The sequence below is a fragment of the Mustelus asterias genome, chromosome 22 (assembly GCF_964213995.1).
Source record: "Mustelus asterias chromosome 22, sMusAst1.hap1.1, whole genome shotgun sequence".
Classification (NCBI taxonomy): domain Eukaryota; kingdom Metazoa; phylum Chordata; class Chondrichthyes; order Carcharhiniformes; family Triakidae; genus Mustelus; species Mustelus asterias.
In genome coordinates, this window is record NC_135822.1 from 20,804,376 (window position 1) to 20,823,208 (window position 18,833).

The 18,833-nt window shown below is 43.6% G+C and overlaps 1 protein-coding gene across 1 annotated transcript; it reads right to left on the reverse strand.

Annotated features, from left to right (window-relative positions):
• Nucleotides 1–401: 401 nt before the first annotated feature.
• On the reverse strand, nt 402–18,247 carry miip (migration and invasion inhibitory protein). Its single transcript, XM_078238852.1, has 9 exons — nt 17,723–18,247; nt 14,828–15,544; nt 13,958–14,063; nt 13,659–13,770; nt 10,974–11,041; nt 9,949–10,075; nt 7,073–7,169; nt 3,902–4,027; nt 402–2,584 (listed from the first exon to the last, which is right to left on the reverse strand). The coding sequence occupies exons 1-9, from the start codon at nt 17,924–17,926 to the stop codon at nt 2,453–2,455; spliced, it is 1,689 nt and encodes a 562-aa protein (XP_078094978.1). The 5' UTR covers nt 17,927–18,247; the 3' UTR covers nt 402–2,452.
• Between the last annotated feature and the right edge of the window lie 586 nt (nt 18,248–18,833).

Sequence of the window (18,833 nt, forward strand, 5' to 3'; positions counted from 1 at the left end):
GACCTGTTGACACAAGAATGTGATAGACTGATGAGCTGTTAAAATGTGTTTGTGTAAGCTGTTTAAAGTCTGAAAGACTTACCTCTGCATTATTTCCTTAATGTCAGCCAAATCTCAATGATCATGAGTCTCAAGTGAGTCAGATTAGAGGTTCATGCTTCACTCAAGGCTTGAGCTCATAATCTAGAGACATTGTTGGAGGGGCCCCTCTTTCTTGAGGTGTTATATTGAAGCCCTATCTGCTCTATCAGATTGATGTAATAATGAAGTGGTACTATTGGAAGACCTGAGGCACTCACCCAGTGTCCTGAACAATATTTATTCTTCAACCAACTGGTTATCTGGTCATTTTCATTCCCATTTGTGGGACTGCTATGCACAAATTGGTAGCCACATTTCTTACATTGCAACAGTGACTATATTTTGAAAATACTTTATTGAATTTACAAAATATAAAATGTGAAATAAATTTGAGGTTACAATTACAGTGTCACATAAAAATTGGATATTCTTATTTTCATTGTAGAGCAAAGTGTTGAGTGTGGCACATCAGGTAAGCGAATACTGCACAGCAATATTCAGAGTGAGACAGCTCACTGTCCAGCAACATGAGAACGAAGAATTTTGAGAAAGTTACAAAGTGCAAAATAGATCTAGTAAAAGATAACAGGGCCTGAGCCGGTAGCCACAACACTACACACTGCAAACAGAAATCGATCATTAAAGCATGCAACATTCAGGTTTCAGACAAAGACAGGAGGTCACAGCCTAAAGTCACACATCAAAGGCAGATACCAGCAACTGAACATAATCACTGACCTGTCAATCAGACCACACTCACAGCCTGTCAAACATGCCATACTCACCGGTGCTTCCTACAGTAAGTCATCACTGAGCAAAATGGTAAAGGTAAGATTGCCTTGCACCTGGAGCTATTAAGATTAAACAGTAGGCATTGGCACTCTCGTACATTTGCTGAACAGTGTAATTAGCTAAAATTGTTCCAATCAGGCAGGTGTGGGAGAGCAGTCCCCCACATTTCATTCCAAAATTCCCTTACTTCCCTCACTAGCTGGTAGTTTCCTCAACAGCCCTGCATTATTTATTGATGCACTGCACTTCCAATCACACCACTCACCAGTAATCACCTCTTTCATCTGTTTCAAATTATTCAACCAGTGATTTTTCATGAACAAACATAAAATATCTATATAAAAACACAACAGAAAATTAAAAAATCTTTGGAAACTTCCCCAGCCACCAACTGCAATTTGTTGCTCACCGGCCATAAATGGCAGAAGGGTTAATATCCATCAATGGTAGCTGCACACATATTACAGTAGAGCCACATGGTGGACACATTGACACAGTGAGTGACTGCCATGCTCACAGACAAACAGGGACACAGTCACACAATCACCGGTGCCAACTTCTGATTCCAGCTGTCCTCTCTCTCCAAGGAAGCTTGGCCACAATCAGCAATGGCAGGAATTTCTTCAGAATTCACCCAAATGACTTATATCTTTACTGGAAACCGGGCTCAAAATGTGTAAATAGTATTATTAGTTTTGCACCAGCTGATTAAGAACAACACGACTTACAAACTGATTAAGAGTGAGCAATAAGCTGAGATTCCAGGAAGATCATACCTCAATATTGTGAGGAAACACTTGTACACAGAGTGAGCTCTCAGCACCTGAACACAGACATCATGAGTATCATCTGACTGGCTATCTCTGGCTGCATTTCATATTATTGCACCCTGCCTCGCCATGGCTCTGTTACAGTGTTATTCAACATCAAGTGTTCAGCATCGCTATACGGTGTCTGGATTAGAGATGTGCAGGACTGCAGCATTGCTAGAAATACACAGCAACTCAGTCAGACAAATCACTATTTGGCAGCAAGGTTTTTTTTGAAAGAAAATTTTCACTGCCATTTATCTATCTGGCACTGAAGAACCTGTTGGTGCATGTTGAAACATTCTCTTCTCCCATAATCTTTATATTATTCATTTCACAATTCAATTCCAAACACACAGCTGCAGTGACTGTCTGTTTCCCAAATATATTCCAATAAATCAATTAAATGGCATTTCCAACTCAAACATATTTGTCAGGATTAGTCACACCCAAAACACGTCTCTGAGACTGACTGGCTTACTGTGTATTACCCCTATCCTAATTTCATTCCAACATTCACAATTCTTTTTGCTTTCAGCTGGGCTGATTTGCATAGCCAGGATTTCATGAGGGTGTTAACAGTGAATCCACTCACTACCGACTGCATTCCTCCCCCACTCCGCCACCCCCCTTTACTTGGGCTTTCAATTGTATGCAACCTGTCTCCAAACCAGATTTCACCGATTAAAAACAGATTCCAAAAATCCTTGCGATTGCAACATAGGTCAGGCATTGAATCAGCTTCCACATAAATGTGTATATGTCAGGTTCTAATAGACAGGATAGGATGTTGAATGATGTCTGTCCAGTCTCAGTCTCTGAAACTGGTAGCCAGTCAAACGTGAAAGGTTTAACAGCTCATCTGACCTGGTACCTCCAGCCACACGAGACGCAGCAGCACTCTGGAACATAAGCACAAAACACACATGTTACAATTCAATTCTTTCTTCAAAGAAATTGGAGGATAGAAGGACGTTCTTTGCCAGCAGAAGTCAAGCTTTGTTTTTCCAATTACTTGTTCACTACATTTCCTAATCAAGTTCATTTAATTCCCCTTTAAATGCCACGAAAGACTCAGTTTCAAAAAGCTGCAAGAAAAGAATTGTCTACTTCTGTGTAATGAAATTCAGAGTTTACAAGGTGTTGGTTACCACCTATAATGAATCTAGTTAAGTTTTAAAAATCATGAAGAGAATTGAGAAAGTTGATTTGGGCAAATTGTTCACTAAAGGGTTCAAATGTGGTGGGACACAACTTAAAGAGTCAAGAATCAGAGAAAAATCAATCAGCACATATTGTACAGTTCCAATGTCCTTTACAAGTGAGGGAAAGTCAAGAGGTAGATTAATTAGTTCAAGCAGGTATGGCGAGAAGGTAATGTTGAACTCTGCTAATGGGGTAGGAGTTATAGGCAGGAGCAGTCCCTGTACTTACCACCCAATTATACAGGGCCTTAATGAGACTACATCTGGAATAATGTGTCTAGTTTTGGTCTCCTTATTTGAAAAAAGATATAATTGTATTAGAAACAGTTCAGAGAGAGGGTTCACTCAACATTTTCCTGGGATGAGGGGTGCATCCTATGAAGGATGATTGAACAGGTTGGGCCTATCTTCTTTTTTGGTGAACACTCACTAACAAGTATGATTGTCCACCTGAGAGATTCTGTGTTACTGGTCATTGGTTCTATTATACTAATGGGTCAATATATTTCTGAAACACAAAATCCTGATGGAGCTTGGCAGGGTAGATACAGGAAGATGTTTCCACTTGTAGAGGAGTCTGGAATTAGGGGACACAGTTTAAGAATAAGAGGCCTCCTTTTTAAGATGGAGATGAGGAGAATTTTCTGCTCCTGGAGGGTGATGAGTCTGTGAAATTCTCTTCCTGGAAGCAGTGGAGACTGGGTCATTGAATTTACTAAAGGCAGAATTAGACAGATTTTTGATTGACAGTCAAGAGTTATGACGGGCAGACAGAAAAGTTGAGTTGAGCCCACAACCAGTTCAGCCATGATCTTACTGAATGGTGGAGCAGGCTCCAGAGGCTAAATGGCCCAACCCTACCTTCCTATGAAAAGAGTCAAAACCCTGTGGAGCCTGAAAAATATTTAATGTTTTCCACAATCTTTTGCTCGGTGGTATTATTCAGTCACAGATCACCAGAAACATGTATTGGCACAGCATTACCAACGACAGATCACAGCATTAGCATCTTACCAGGATGGAGAGATTACGGTCCAATGGTGAGGAAGGTTTTTTGGGTTCCACTGTACTGCGCAAGTCCAGGGTGTTTGCAATAGGAGTGGTGGAGGGCATGGTATTTTCCCAGCCCAAAAGACAGTGCTGAAAGAAGCAAGACAATGCAAGATCAGGCTCACAACAACCACTTACATTTTGATAAGATGAGAAAAGGTATGGATTAAGTAGACGTGGAGCAGATGCTTCCTCTTGTGGAGCATTCTAGGATGAGAAGTCATAGAATTAGGATAAGGGGCAGCAAATTTAAAACAGAGTTGAGGAAAAACTACTTCTCTCAAAGGGTTGTGAATCTGTGAAATTCGCTACCCCAAAGTGCAGTGGCTGCTGGGACAGTGAGTAAATTTAAGGAGGAATTAGACAGATTTTTAATTGGTAATGGGTTGAAGGGTTATGGGGAGAAGGCAGGAAGATAGGAATGAAGGGCATATCAACCATGATCGAATGGCGGAGCAGACTCGATGGGCCGAATGGCCTAATTCTGCTCCTTTATCTTATGAACTTATGATGGTGTACAAGGGACAACCAAGTCTAACTCTGCCCTTCCCTAGATGTTCATAGAAATCATAGAAACATAGAAATCATAGAAACCCTACAGTTCAGAAGGAGGCCATTCGGCCCATCGAGTCTGCACCGACCACAATCCCACCCAGGCCCCACCCCCACATATTTACCCGCTAATCCCTCTAACCTATGCATCCCAGGACTCTAAGGGGCAATTTTTAACCTGGCCAATCAACCTAACCCATACATCTTTGGACTGTGGGAGGAAACCGGAGCACCCGGAGGAAACCCACGCAGACACGAGGAGAATGTGCAAACTCCACACAGACAGTGACCCGAGCCGGGAATCGAACCCGGGACCCTGGAGCTGTGAAGCAGCAGTGCTAACCACTGTGCTACCGTGCCGCCGTGCCAATGTTCATTTGCATGTTCTTCCCAGAAGTGATTGGATGGGTGAGTTTTCTCTTACTAATCTGCTTAATTATTGTTCCATACTGCTAACTCAACAAAGGTTCTCTATACCAGAACAAAAGGTAAGGAAGACCTGGGGACTAATCCTAACCGTGGGTTGAGCTCAGCAACCTTAGCTGATATGTCTCACAACCTTCATATAGTTGTACCTGTGTTGGCAGTGAACATCATTTCCTTTGTTAAAACTTATAATTGAGGTCTCTGCATCTAGCAGTGGCTTGGAGACAACAGCTCCAAGCTAGTCTCTCTGTCAGCATTAATGAAAGAAAATGATCAGATCAGGTCGCAGGCTAGGAAAGGTGATACTTTCCCAGGCATGAAGTAGGCTCTCAATCTGTCACAGGAAATCCTGGAAACATTTAAAGAAATTATGAAAGACACATGAATAGACAGGTTCTGTGATATTTATTTTTCTATATTTCTTCTTTCACCTTTGCTCTGGTTTATACCTCTTGCACACCCCCATTTTGTTCTTTCATTTCCTCCGTTCCTGTTTTTTTCTCTCTCTCTCTCTCTTCTTTCACTACGTTTTTCAATTATCTTTTTCTTTCTCATCTCTCTCTGCAATTTGCCTTTGCCACGCTTTCTCTCTCAATGCTGTGGGACTTGCACAGTTGTGTGCTGAGATTGCAAGGCTAGGAACAAGTCACAAAAGGGGCGAATGTGATTATTTTAAGAAAGATATGCCTGTAGCAAACCAATCATGGGCGTAATGCTGAGTGGAACATTTGACAAGACTGACATTCAGTCAACTAGAAAGAAGCTCGAGCCTGAAACACATTAGATGCTTGGTCCAGCCATGGACAAAAGACCTGAATGCCAGAGGCAAGATGAGAGTGATTACCCTTGGCATCAAGTCAGTGCTTGACTGAATGTGGCATTAAGGCACCCTGACAAAACTGAAGTCAAAGGAAATCAGGGGGAAAGTTTTCCAGTGGTTGGAGTCACAGTAGGGGATTTTCACAGTAACTTCATTACTATGTGAATGTAAGCCTACTTGTGAATAATAAATAAACTTTAACTTTAACCTGGCACAAAGGAAGGTTGGCTGTGAGTGCCAGAGGCCAATCATTTCAGTCCCAGATTGTCAATGCAGGAGTTCCTCAGAGCACTATCCTTGCCCCAGCCATCTTCAGCTGCTTCATCAATGACCTTCCATCCATCATAAGCTCAGAATGTTCAGCACCATTCACAATTCCTCAAATATGAAACAGTCCATAGTCCATATGCAGCAAAACATGGAGAACATTCTGGCTTGGGCTGATAAATGGCAAATGACATTCACGCCACACAAGTGCCAGGCAATGAGCATCTCCAACAAGGGAGCATCCAACCATTGCCTTTGACATTCAATGGCATCATCATTGCTGAATTCCCCACTATCCAATATGCTATGGGTTACCATTGACTAGAAACTGAACTGAACCAGCCATATAAATGTTACGGCTACTCGAGCAGGCCAGAGGCTGGGAATTCTGAGGTTACGTAACTCAGATCCTGACTCCTCAAAACATGTCCATCATCTACAAGTCTCAAGCCAGGAGTGTACTGGAATTACCCCCCACTTGCCTGGATAGGTGCAACTACAATAAGAAGCTCGACACCATCCGGGAAAAGCAGTCCACCTGATGCCATCACTCCCATCAATGTAAACATTAACCAGCAGTGTGAACTATCTACGTTATAAGATTCACTGCTGCAACTCACCAAAGCTCCTTCAACAGCTTTCCACCTGAGAAGACAAGGGCAGCAGACATTTGGAAACACCATCACCTGCAAACTCCCCTCCAAGCCATAAACCATCATTGGAACAATATCATCATTTCTTCACTGTCATTGAATCAAAATCTTGGAAGTCTTTTCCTCAGAATGCTGTGGGGTTCCTACACTTAATGGACTGCAGCAGTTCAAGAAGGCAGCTCACCACCACTTCCTGAAAAGCAGTTTGACATGAGCAATAAATGCTAGAAGAAAAAGAATTGCCAACATCTGTGGCTAATTTTATTCATATCATCATAGCCACTGGAACTGTTAACTTGGTCACAATCAGGGTACCTAGAATTCTGCAATCACAAACCAGGATCCTCAGGTATAACTGACTAGACATGGCTGATACTGCAGACAAAGTTCAAGCAAGTAAGCATGTGAAAGACGTACCGACGGCAGTGACAGACTGTCAGTGGGATCAAAGCTCTTCCTACGGTGTGGCTTGTATTTGTGCGGAGGGAGCAGTGTAGATCTGGGGATGCTGACTCTGAAAGTGATACAAACACAGTCAAATCAATTTGCAGCCTAGCCCAGATACTGCTCTCAACGAGGACACAACCACTTACAGATCCCGGCCAAAACTGATACCTGCAAACTGAGAGCAACTATCAGGGCCATGAATAAAATTTATAACACATGAACACTTGAAAACCCTTACTGCTTTATTTCAGTTACTGCCAATATCTGCCTCACACTGTAATTACCAATTCAATGTGCATGCTGAAAGAAGGGTGGTCGACGGAGCTTTCTCTTCTCACTGATAACACGGGGGAACCAAGAAACAAAATCACTTTCAGTTTTTAAGAGAAAAGAGTGAGTGAGTGAGCCACATTCACACCAGATTCAGGAAGAACAAAAAAGCCCCAGGACTAGAGGTTACTAAATCAGTTGTTATTACTCAGGATTTAGGGATTGTTACTGATATTTTGGAATTGCATTCCATTATTTCATTTTTCTTTTCTATTAATCAAGGTCAGTGACTTTAGTTTTAAATTTCTTCAACAAAATAATGAATTAGTATGCATTATGTACAAAGTACCCATGGCTAATGTATACCAGCAGGGCCTGGACCATAGTGTGTGTTGTAGTTCTTGGCTACTATTCGCTGCACAGTTAGAGGTGACAGTTATCACTGGCTCTTACATCCAATCATTGTACTCCTATTTCACTGGTACATTATTGGTTTATTTACATTTCATGTTACGGGGGAAGATATCAGAGACCCACAACAGAGGATACCATTTGGCAGATAACACCTGTGCCAGCTCTTTGAAAAAGCTATCTAATTCCTATCACTCCTCACATTTTCCTCACTGAATTGCAACATTTTTCCTTTCCCAAACATTTTTTCCATTCCCTTTTTAAAATTGTTATTGAACCTGCTTTTGCCATTTTTAGGTGTGCATTCCAGATTATAATTTACCTAGTAAAATCATTTCCTTCTGTCCCCTCTAGTTCTTTCACTAGTTGCCATAAATCCGTGTCCTCTGATTACCAATCCATCTGTCACTGTAAACGGTTTCTCCTTATTTACTCTATCAAAATCCTTCATCATTTTGGACATCTCTATTAAATCGCCCCTGAATATTCCCTGCTCTAAAGAGAATGTCAGTTTCTCTCTCTTTCCACATAACTATGTCTTTCATCCTGGTACCATTGTAGTAAATCTTCCAAGACCATGGCATCCTTCCGGAAGATGATGCCCTGGCTTAGCCATGGCTTAACCAGTAATTTATAAAGATTTAGCATAACTAATTTATTTTGTACTCTATGCCCCTATTTATAAAGCCAAAGATCCTGAATGCTTTTCCAAACAGGGCTTATACTCTGAGTGAATGAGAGGTGATCTTACTGAAACATATAAGATTCTGAGGGGGGTTGGCGGGGCAGATGCTGAGAGGATGATTCCTCTGCTGGGGTATCTAGAACTAGGGAGCACAATTTCAGATTAAAGGGTCTCCCATTTAAGACAGAAATGAAGATGAATTTCTCCTCTCAGAGGGTCATTAATATTTGGAATTCTCTACTCCAGAGAAGAGTGGAGGCTGGGGTCATTGAATATATTCACGACTGAGTTGGACAGATTTTTGATCTACAAGGAAGTCATGGGCAATAAGGGGGTAGGCAGGAAAATGGAGTTCAGGCGATGATCAAATCAGCAATTATCTTATTGAATAGCTCAAGTGAATGGCTCATTTCTGGTCTTAATTCTAATGTTCTTGATTCTTTATTGGATTATAAACCCACCATTAATCATCAGCTTTATTTTTGTGTTTCATTTTATTACTAAAGCCTTAGTCATCCAGTGGATGACCAAGGTCAGGGCCAGATCCCTTTACAGCTCACTGAAATTTCCCTCTTCCATTTGAGTATCTTCACCTTTTGAATGCTTCTTGCCATTTTCCAAAACTACTCCAAACCTAATGACACTCCTGGATAATAGATATACACTGTGATCCTGTTATAATGCGGTCTGCTATAGTGCCGAACTCTGTATAACATGGGTCCATCTGCAAATATGGCCAAAAGCCTCTCCAACTATGAATACAGCTACCTACTTTAAAAAAAAATTAAGGCAACCATTTAATTATGTGGCCGATTTTAAACACTCCTTTGCTTTATTCATTTATTTTATAGCACGAGGACTGGAAACTGTAGGCATCTGCATGTAATATTGGTCCTGATGCTGTTGAGAGCAAGCCCAAGTGCTGGGTACCAGCTATGAGATAGGAACTCCATGGACATTATAACGGGGTCCTAGTGTATAATCTTACATCTGTGCCTGCTTTCCTGCCAACTTTTGCCGTTGTAAATTCCTATGGCCACATTTATAGTGGGAACTATGTAAATCTGTTACTCAATAGTTCCTCTATGCACCCATTGACTACACTTTCAATTATAAATATGGACTGATTAATTTAAAATAGGAATATAGAAAACAGAATAGAAAAGTATGCCTTTAAAATGAGAAGTGAATTACATCTGTGACATGATAACATTATATCCAGCCTCTAACCCCTCTTTACCTGGAAACAAAACCAAATTCTGGGAATTAGTGCAAGTGAAAACATGAACCTGGAGTTTCAGTGGAATCTTTTGTCTTTTGAAATTTTCTCAACAACTCCTGCTTGTAAACCCACCTTAGTTTAGTGGTTCAGACATTATGGCTGCTGTTTTTATAAATAGCCTTGTGCTTAAAATTTAAACCTAGGCAATGAAAAGTTGGAACTGACTTGTGGTGCGTGCAATGATGGATGGAGTCTCACCGAATATATGCAGGCTCCTCCATAGTGTGTGGGCGCTTTGATTTAGGCGTTTTACAGACGGGACAGGCTGCTACTGGTTCCAGTGGGACCGCAAACAGGCGACTATTAACACGGTAAGAATGAGTGCCTGAAAGAATCACAGATAGAAATTTCAGAAAATGTTATCTTATGTAGATCCACAGTTGTCAACTGGTAAAATCACTGCAGCAGATGAGTCTGCAGCCTGAACCCTGACACTATGCAGGGCTGCTCTGTAATTTCCCCAATAACCCCTTTATAAAAACACCCTTCAACTGGGGCCAACAATCATAATCACTCAGTTTCAGGTTCTGTGGCATGTGAACATGTGGAATCACATTCAGTTTTTAAAATGTGTTCTTGTGCTGTGGGCAGTGGCAATGTAATGTCCATTTCAAATATGGTCCGAGAACATTGAGAAGTTCAGATCTCCTCTTCCCTTGAAGCTGCTGATTCTCCCTGGGGCTCAGGCCCCTCCTCTCCACAAGACACTTATTTCACTGGCGTTCAGTTTCCCTTCCAGCCTGAAGATGCAAACCAAAGCAAAAAAAGAGACTTGAACTTCTATAGCATCTTTCACAATCATCTGACATCCCAAAGCACTTCACAGCCAATGAAGTATTGTTGAAATGCAGTCACTGTTGTGACATAAATTATTTTAATCTAGCGCCAATTCCACAAATACCAGCTATCACTTCTCACCTAAACAGCCAATCTTCAAGTGTCTGCCTCACGTTGTCAGCAGGCAACCTGACAATGGAGGTATCACAGTCAAACCTGATGCAGTTCTTAACACGTGAACTAAACAAGGATTGGAATATGATCAGGAGCAGGAATTCCGGATGATTTACCGTCCCTAAAACAGATACTGTGATTAGTTGTAACTCCTACAGCACAGGTCAAGCATGGCATCCACGACACTACATTACACAGTACCTTTGTCCATCCAGCCCTCACTGGATGAAACCTTGCAAATTTAACAATTTCCAAGCAGAATGGTTACTCACACTGGTGAATGTGGCGGTTGTAATCAAGCTTCTCCTGAACTGGGGTCTGGTCAGTGAGTTCCTCCGCCCTGAAAAGTAAAAGATTAAGATGAATGGCCCACCACTGTTCTAAATACTTACATCATTAATCAGATCCTAACTCTCCACTGGAGACAGAACAAACACAATCAGTCAGAGCTCCTAATTATTAATCTGTAATCCCCGAGTTAATGAGGACCTGGGTTCCTGTTGCTGTTAACCGCCCTGCATGGCCGAGTTATAGAAACATTTAATTAATCAAACAATTTGTCGGTGGCTGGATATCAGAGCCAATCAGAAATCAGGGAATGTTCTCTCATGCAACAAAAAGAGAGTTAACTTTTTTTATATAAACACAGATGAAGCAGAATGATTGAGACCGAGACTGACTAAAGGAGATGGCACCACAAACAATCGGCCATGTAGTCATCAACTAAACAACCTCTTCCCCTTAAACCCCTGACTATGTGAATCTTTAAATGATACTCCTCCTGCTCGTTAAAATGGTTCCTCACTGCAGTCCTCAAGGACAGTCATGGAAAATAGAGTTATGTTGAAACACTTATTTTTTTATTCTTTCTCAGGATGTTGCCATCATTGATTAGACCAACATTTATTGCCCATCCCCTTCAGAAGATGGCGGTGAGCTGCCTTCTTGAACTGCTGCAGTCCATGTGATGTAGGTACACCTGCTCGACGATCACCAGGCAGGAGTGTTCTCTTCCTGTTGGGGAACACTTCAGCAGTCACGGGCATTCAGCCTCTGATCTTCGGGTAAGCGTTCTCCAAGGCGGCCTTCACGACACATGACCAAGCAGAATTGCTGAGCAGAAACTGATAGCCAAGTTCCGCACACATGAGGATGGCCTCAACCGGGATCTTGGGTTCATGTCACACTATCTGTAACCCCCACAACTTGCCCGGGCTTGCAAAATCTCACTAACTGTCCTGGCTGGAGACAATACACACTTCTTTAACTTCTGCTTGTCCTCTCTCCACTCATATTGTCTGTACCTTTAAGACTTGATTACCTGTCAAGACTCACATTCCAACCATTATCTTGTAAATTGAGTTTGTGTCTGTATATGACCTGTTTGTGAACACAAGTCCTCACTCACCTGATGAAGGAGCAGCGCTCCGAAAGCTTGTGCTGCCAATAAACCTGTTGGACTTTAACCTGGTGTTGTGAGACTTCTTACTGTAGGCATGCCCACAGTGTTGTTAGGAAGGGTGCTCCAAGATTTTGACCCGAGTGAAGGAATGGCGATTACAGCTCCAAGATTACAGCTCAGGCGGTGGTGTTCCCATGGTAGGGAAATTATTGGAAAACATTGAGGGAAAGAATTAATCTCTGCTTGGAGAGCCAAGGATGAATCAGGGATAGTCAGCATAGCTTTGTCAGGGGGAGATCATGTCTAACAAATTTGATTGAATTTTTCGAGGAGGTGATGAAATGTGTAGATGAGGGCAGTGCAGTTGGTGTAGTCTACTTGGACTTCAGTAAGGCCTTTGACAAGATCCCACATGGGAGACTGGTCAAGAAGGTAAAAGCCCATGGGATGCTGGGTAATTTGGCAAACTGGATCCAAAATTAGTGGCTTAGTGGCAAGAGGCAGAGGGTGATGGTTGAAGATTGTTTTTGTTTTTTTAATGTACATTAATAATCTAGATGTGAAAGTAGGAGGTATGACAGAAAGTTCGCAGATGACATTAAAATTGATGGCGTGGCAAAAATCGAGGAGGAAATCCTTAAATTACAGGATGATATAGATGAACTGGTCAGATGGGCAGAGCAGTGACAAATAGAATTTAACTCTGAGAAGTATGAGGTGATGCATTTTGGGGAGATCTAATAAGGTAAGAGAACACACAATGAATGGTAGGAGGCTCGAAAGCACAGAGGGACCATGGGGTGCATGGCCATAGATCCGTGAAGGCAGCAGGATAGGTAGATAAGGTGGTTAAGAAGGCATATGGGAGATACTTGCTTTTATTAGCCGAGCACAGAATATAAGAGCAAGGAGGTTATGATGGAGCTGTATGTAACACTTGTCAGGCCACAACTAGAGAAGTGTGTACAGTTCTGGTCACCAATTATAGGATGGATGAAACTGCACTAGGGAGGAGGCAGAAGAGATTCATTTGGATGTTGCCTGGGCTGAAAAGTTTCCAGCTATGAAGAGAGGCTGGTTACTCATTGCAGAATTCCTAGCCTCTGAACAGCTCTTGCAGCCACAGTATTTATAGGGCTGATCCAGTTCAATTTCTGGTCAATGGTAACCCCCTCCCAGGATGTTGATAGTTGGGGATTCAGCTATGGTAATGCCATTGAATGTCATGGGACGATGATTGGATTCTTTCTGGTTGGAGATGGTCATTGCCTAGCATGTAAATGTGTGGCACAAACTTGCCACTTATCAGCCCAAGCCTGAATACTGTCCAGGTCTTGCTGCATGTGCACACAGACTGCTTCTGTATCTGAGGAGTTATGAATGATGTTGAACATTGTACAATCATCCCCACTTCTGACCATATGATGGAGGGAAGGTCATTGATGAAGCAGCTGAAAATGAGTGGGCCTAGCACACTACCAAGGGGAACTCTTGCAATGGCCTACTTCTGCAGCACACACACATTCATCCCCAGATACCATTAACTCACACTTACTCCATGTACTCCTGGTGCACACATTCTTCCTTGTTCACCCGTCGGAAGTCCTGAAGTTCCATAAAATACTGCTCGGATTTTTCTGACATTGGTGAGTCAATGTCCATCAGGCCTGAGCACAAAGCAGCAATCAAATATCAATGATCTTGTGCTCCAGAGAGTTTACACGTCATAGCAAGAGAAATTAAGAGCAATTCAGACAGTGCAAAAGTAAGATCGCTTGAAACACATAGACTTGCCCCTCAGCCAAGTGTTCAGTTAAAGACATAGGACGATTTCAAAGTAGCCCAGCACGTTACCTGCTATCCAATCGTAGCCCAAGAGGGGTCGCCTCGCCTGAACCTCTGCCCTGAGGCTGGACTCCTGTTGCGGAGACAGGAATGTGACATGACCCATGTCATCCGGCTGTGAATTAAGCAGGAAAATTTAATAGTCTGATTTGCATTGACCAACAGTAGATCTGCAACAAACAGCCCACTTCCACTCCACTAGTGATGGTTGGTGCAGATCTCAATGTACAGTGTACCCAACAGTGACAAAGAGCAAAGGAGGAAGTCAGTCGATGCAACCTTTGATTGAGAAGCTACTGAGGCCATTCCAGGCTCACTCCCTGTCCTGTAATCTTAGAAATCCTACAGCACAGAAAGAGGCCATTCGGCCCATCGAGTCTGCACCGACCACAATCCCACCCAGGCCCTACCCCCATATCCCTACGTACTTACCCACTAATCCCTCTAACCTACACATCCCAGGACACTAAGGGGCAATTTTAGCATGGCCAATCAACCTAACCTGCACATCTTTGGACTGTGGGAGGAAACCGGAGCACCCGGAGGAAACCCACGCAGACCCGAGGAGAATGTGCAAACTCCACACAGACAGTGACCCAAGCCGGGAATCGAACCCAGGTCCCTGGAGCTGTGAAGCAGCAGTGCTAACCACTGTGCTACCGTGCCATCCAGTAATGGTTCCTGTATCTCTCCACTCTGACTCTGTAACTTTGCTGTATCCCTCCACTCTGGCTAGCAATGTGGCTGGTTACCTACAACCCAGTATAACTCCAATTGTTGATGTAAAAGCTGATTCTACAGATGCTCTTGGCTCTGAAGTGCTTAACCAGGAAATGCTGGAGTATCAAATGTCAGTAGTAAATGAGGAAGGCTTCTTACCTTTGCCACCTTACTGTGAGATTCTAAGAGGATCGACTTTGGCTTCCGAGTGACTCTGATAAACTGCTCCTTGTGTCGATCATTGCCTTCACCCAACAGCCAGTCCAGATACAGAGGCGACCTTGGCTTTGGGTCCTCACAGAGGGACTGCAGGAAACGGGAATGATGCCTCGGGGTGTTTTCCTTGTAGTTCGCTCCACCTGTGCTCGACTGCCACAGATTTGGGGGTTCAGACTCTCTAGTTAACGTCAGGGCAGAGGGGGGTTTGGTAAAAGGCGTTGAGTATTTAAGCTGTTCTGAAACATGGCCATCAGTCAGCAACTTGCAAGGGATGCTTCTGGGTCTGGGCTGCGGCTTTAGTTTGCCCCTTTTGCAGCTCAGTGTCTCCACTGGAATGATGCTACCTTTCGGCGACAGATCTAGTGATGTAAAGCAGTTGCGTTCGATGTTGGGAATTGCTCTGGCCTCAGCATCAGGACAGTCAAGCAGCTCCACACCTGCTCCATCTCCTGCTCCAAGTGTCCAGCTTTGCTTCTTGGCTCTGCGTGTCGAGGGACTGTAAAGTGCGACGCGAGATGCTTCCCTTCTCTTTTGGGATTCAGTCACAACCACTTCACCAGGCTGCTCTGATCCATCAACATACACCTCGCGTCCCGGTAGTTCTGAATCAGCCTGGTCCTTCAAATTGGGATTCTTCAGTGAACTGCCATCTTGGTGCTGAAAGAGGTCAGGATATTGTGTTTAGGCCAGTGACAACACAGGGGGATAAGCAGCCTTAAACATTGAATTTAAATCCAGTTCACAGGTACAGAGCCACAATTGCATATACAAGCTGAGAAAATGTAACTCTAATCAAACAGCACAACATCCAGATAGGAGATCTTGTGCCACAATGATAGCATCCCTGCCTCTGAACCAGAAGCACCTGGTTTGAGTCCCACCCCAGGACTTGATGGCCAAAGAAGGTGCATTCGTAATACAGCCAAACAGGTTGAGTGTGTCAACGTGCAAATCCTGGCTGGCGGTAAGAGCAGGAGACACACCTGGTCAGCCACGCCTGAGTAATATGCAAACAAGCTATAAGCCTCTGGCGTCAAACTACCAAACTATTCCTAGAATTACTAACTATGCAAACAGACAGAAAGTCAGCCTTAGTGCACCACTAGGTGCAGGAAAAGAATTGGAATAGGGGAGGGGATGGCCTAGTGGTATTATCGCCAGGCTATTAATCCAGAAACTCAGCTAGTGTTCTGGAGACCCGGGTTCAAATCCTGCCACAGCAGATGGTGGAATTTGAATTCAATAAAAAATGTCTGGAATTTGGAATCTACTGTCATAAAAACTCATCTGGTTCACTTTAGGGAAGGAAATCTACCGTCCTTACCTGGCCAACATGTGACTCCAGATCCACAGCAATGTGGTTGTCTCTCAACGGTTCTCGGGCAACTAGGGATTGGCAATAAATGCTGGCCTAGTCAGCAATGCCCATGTCCCATGAATGAATAAAACAAAATCCAGATTATTTGATAATTCAGTTAGAGACCAGAGGGTGGCAGCTGTGAGATCAATGAGCAACAACAATTTTCATTTATAAAGCACCTTTCATTAAGCAAAACACCCCAAAATGTTTCAGAAACATTATGAAACAGATATGGCATTGAGTCACATCAGGAGATATTAAGGCCAATGACTAAAAGCTTGGTCAAAGAGGCAGGTTAGAAGAGGACGTAGAGACGGAGCAAATTTGGAAGGGAACATCAGAGCTTAGATCCTACACAAGAGAAGGCAATGGTAGGATAGTTAAAATCAGGAGTGCATAAGAATTCAGAATTGTTGGAGCTCAGATATCTGAGGGCTCTAGGGCTGGAAGAGGTGGCTGGAAGAGGTTAAGAGACAGGTAGGGATTAGAAACAGGGAGGAGTGCAGCAATGTATAGATTTGAAAACAAGAATTTTAAAATCAATACGGTGCTCATCTATGCAGCTAGTGAGTAAAGGTTGGTGGGGAATGGGGACCTGACGTGAGATAGCACACAGGCAGTACAGCTTTGAATTAACTCAAGTTTATGGAGAGTGGAAGATGGGGGCTGGCCAAAAGAATATCAGAATAGTCAAGTCTAAAGGTAACCAAAGCATAGAAGAAGATTTCAACAGCAGATACGTTGAGGCAGGGCTGGAGACAAGCAACACTGCAGGGATAGACAGTCTTGGTGATGGAGAGGATATATGTTTAGAAGCTCATCACGAGTTCAACTGTGTCAACAGATTTGAAAACAGTTTGGTTCAGTTCAAGACAGTAGCCAAGGAAAGGGTTGGAGTCCGTGGACAGGAAACAGAGTTTACGGTAGAGATCAAAAGCAATTGCTTCTCACTTTCTAAAATGTAGTTGGAGAAAATTTCAGTTTACTGGATGTTGGACAATTAATGTAGAGGGATCAAGAGAGGGGTAGTGGCAAGATAGAACTGGGAACTTTGTTCTGTATCTAACTCGTGCTGCCCCAGACATGATTGATGAGATAATGTAGAGAGAACTTTACTCTGTATTTAACTTGTGCTGTCCCTGTCGGGAGCATTTGATGTATTCCAACCATTATTTTGTAAATTGAGTTTGTGTCTTTATACGCTCTGTTTGTGAACTGAAATTCCACTCACCTGATGAAGGAGCAACGCTCCGAAAGCTAGTGGCTTGTGCTACCAAATAAACCTGTTGGACTTTAACCTGGTGTTATGAGACTTCTTACTGCATTTACGCCAGTCCAACACCAGCATCTCCACATCATAGCATTTGATGGGACAGTGTTGAACCACTAATATTTTTTTTAAAGGCTAATTTGCATTGAAGAATAAAAATGAGATGCAGGCTTTTCATTATCAGCTTACTAAAACCTATGCCTACCTCAAACTTGTTACCATTACTGTCTGCTTGGGAGTCTACAGCACATCTATTCTGTACTGAGTTGAGGTCAGTTGGACGGGTTCCATCGCCACTCGCAGGGGGCAGGAGTACATTCCATGGAGCTCTGAGCCGTTCCACCCTCAGCTTCTGCAGCAGATGTTTGTTCTGATCTCGAAGCTGCAGCAAATGGTCGGAGTGCGACATCTTCCAACTGGTAATTCAGCACTTGCTGCAAATAAGGCTGTCCGTCAGCGCGGAGCCGGCTCCAGGGTCGGATTTCCGCGGCCTTCAGTTCACCGTGCCCCCCACTCCCACCTCTCCCACTCCTCCCTCACACCGAGCCCCCTCTCCCACTCCCCCCTCCTCACACCGAGCCCCTCTCCCACTCCCCCCTCCTCACACCGAGCCCCTCTCCCACTCCCCCCTCCTCACACCGAGCCCCTCTCCCACTCCCTCCTCCTCACACCGAGCCCCTCTCCCTCCCTCAGGCCGCCATTTGGCCGTTTCTTTCCCGCTGTTGCCCTCGAAACGAGCGGCGCAGCTCACTGCTCTGATTGGCTGGATGGTCACATATGCTGTTGTCTGATAGGCTACTGAAGCTGTCCGTCAGCAAACACGGGCTCCTTATTGGTCCCTGCAATAAAGGGGCAGGTACCACCCATCATAGAATCTCTACAGTGCAGGAGGCCATTCAGCCCATCCAGTCTGCACCAACCCTCTGAAAGAGCACCTTCCCCAGGCCCAATCCCCAGGATTACTTACCAGGATCAAGATAAAATACTGCAGATGCAGGAATCTGAAACAAAAGCAGAAAATGCTGGAGAAACTCAGCAGGTCTGACAGCATCTCTTGGTTCTATTCTCTCTCCACAGATGCTGTCAGGCCTGCTGAGTTTCTCCAGCATTTTCTGTTTTTGTCCCATGTATTTACCATGGTTAATCTACCTAACCTGCACATCTTTGGAGTGTGGGAGCACCCAGAGGAAATCCATGCAGACACTGGGAGAATGTGCAAACTCCACACAGTCTTCCACGCTGGAATTGAACCCGGGTCTCTGGCACAGTGAGGCAACAGTACTAATCACTGTGTACAAACAGGAGCTGAGAGTAAC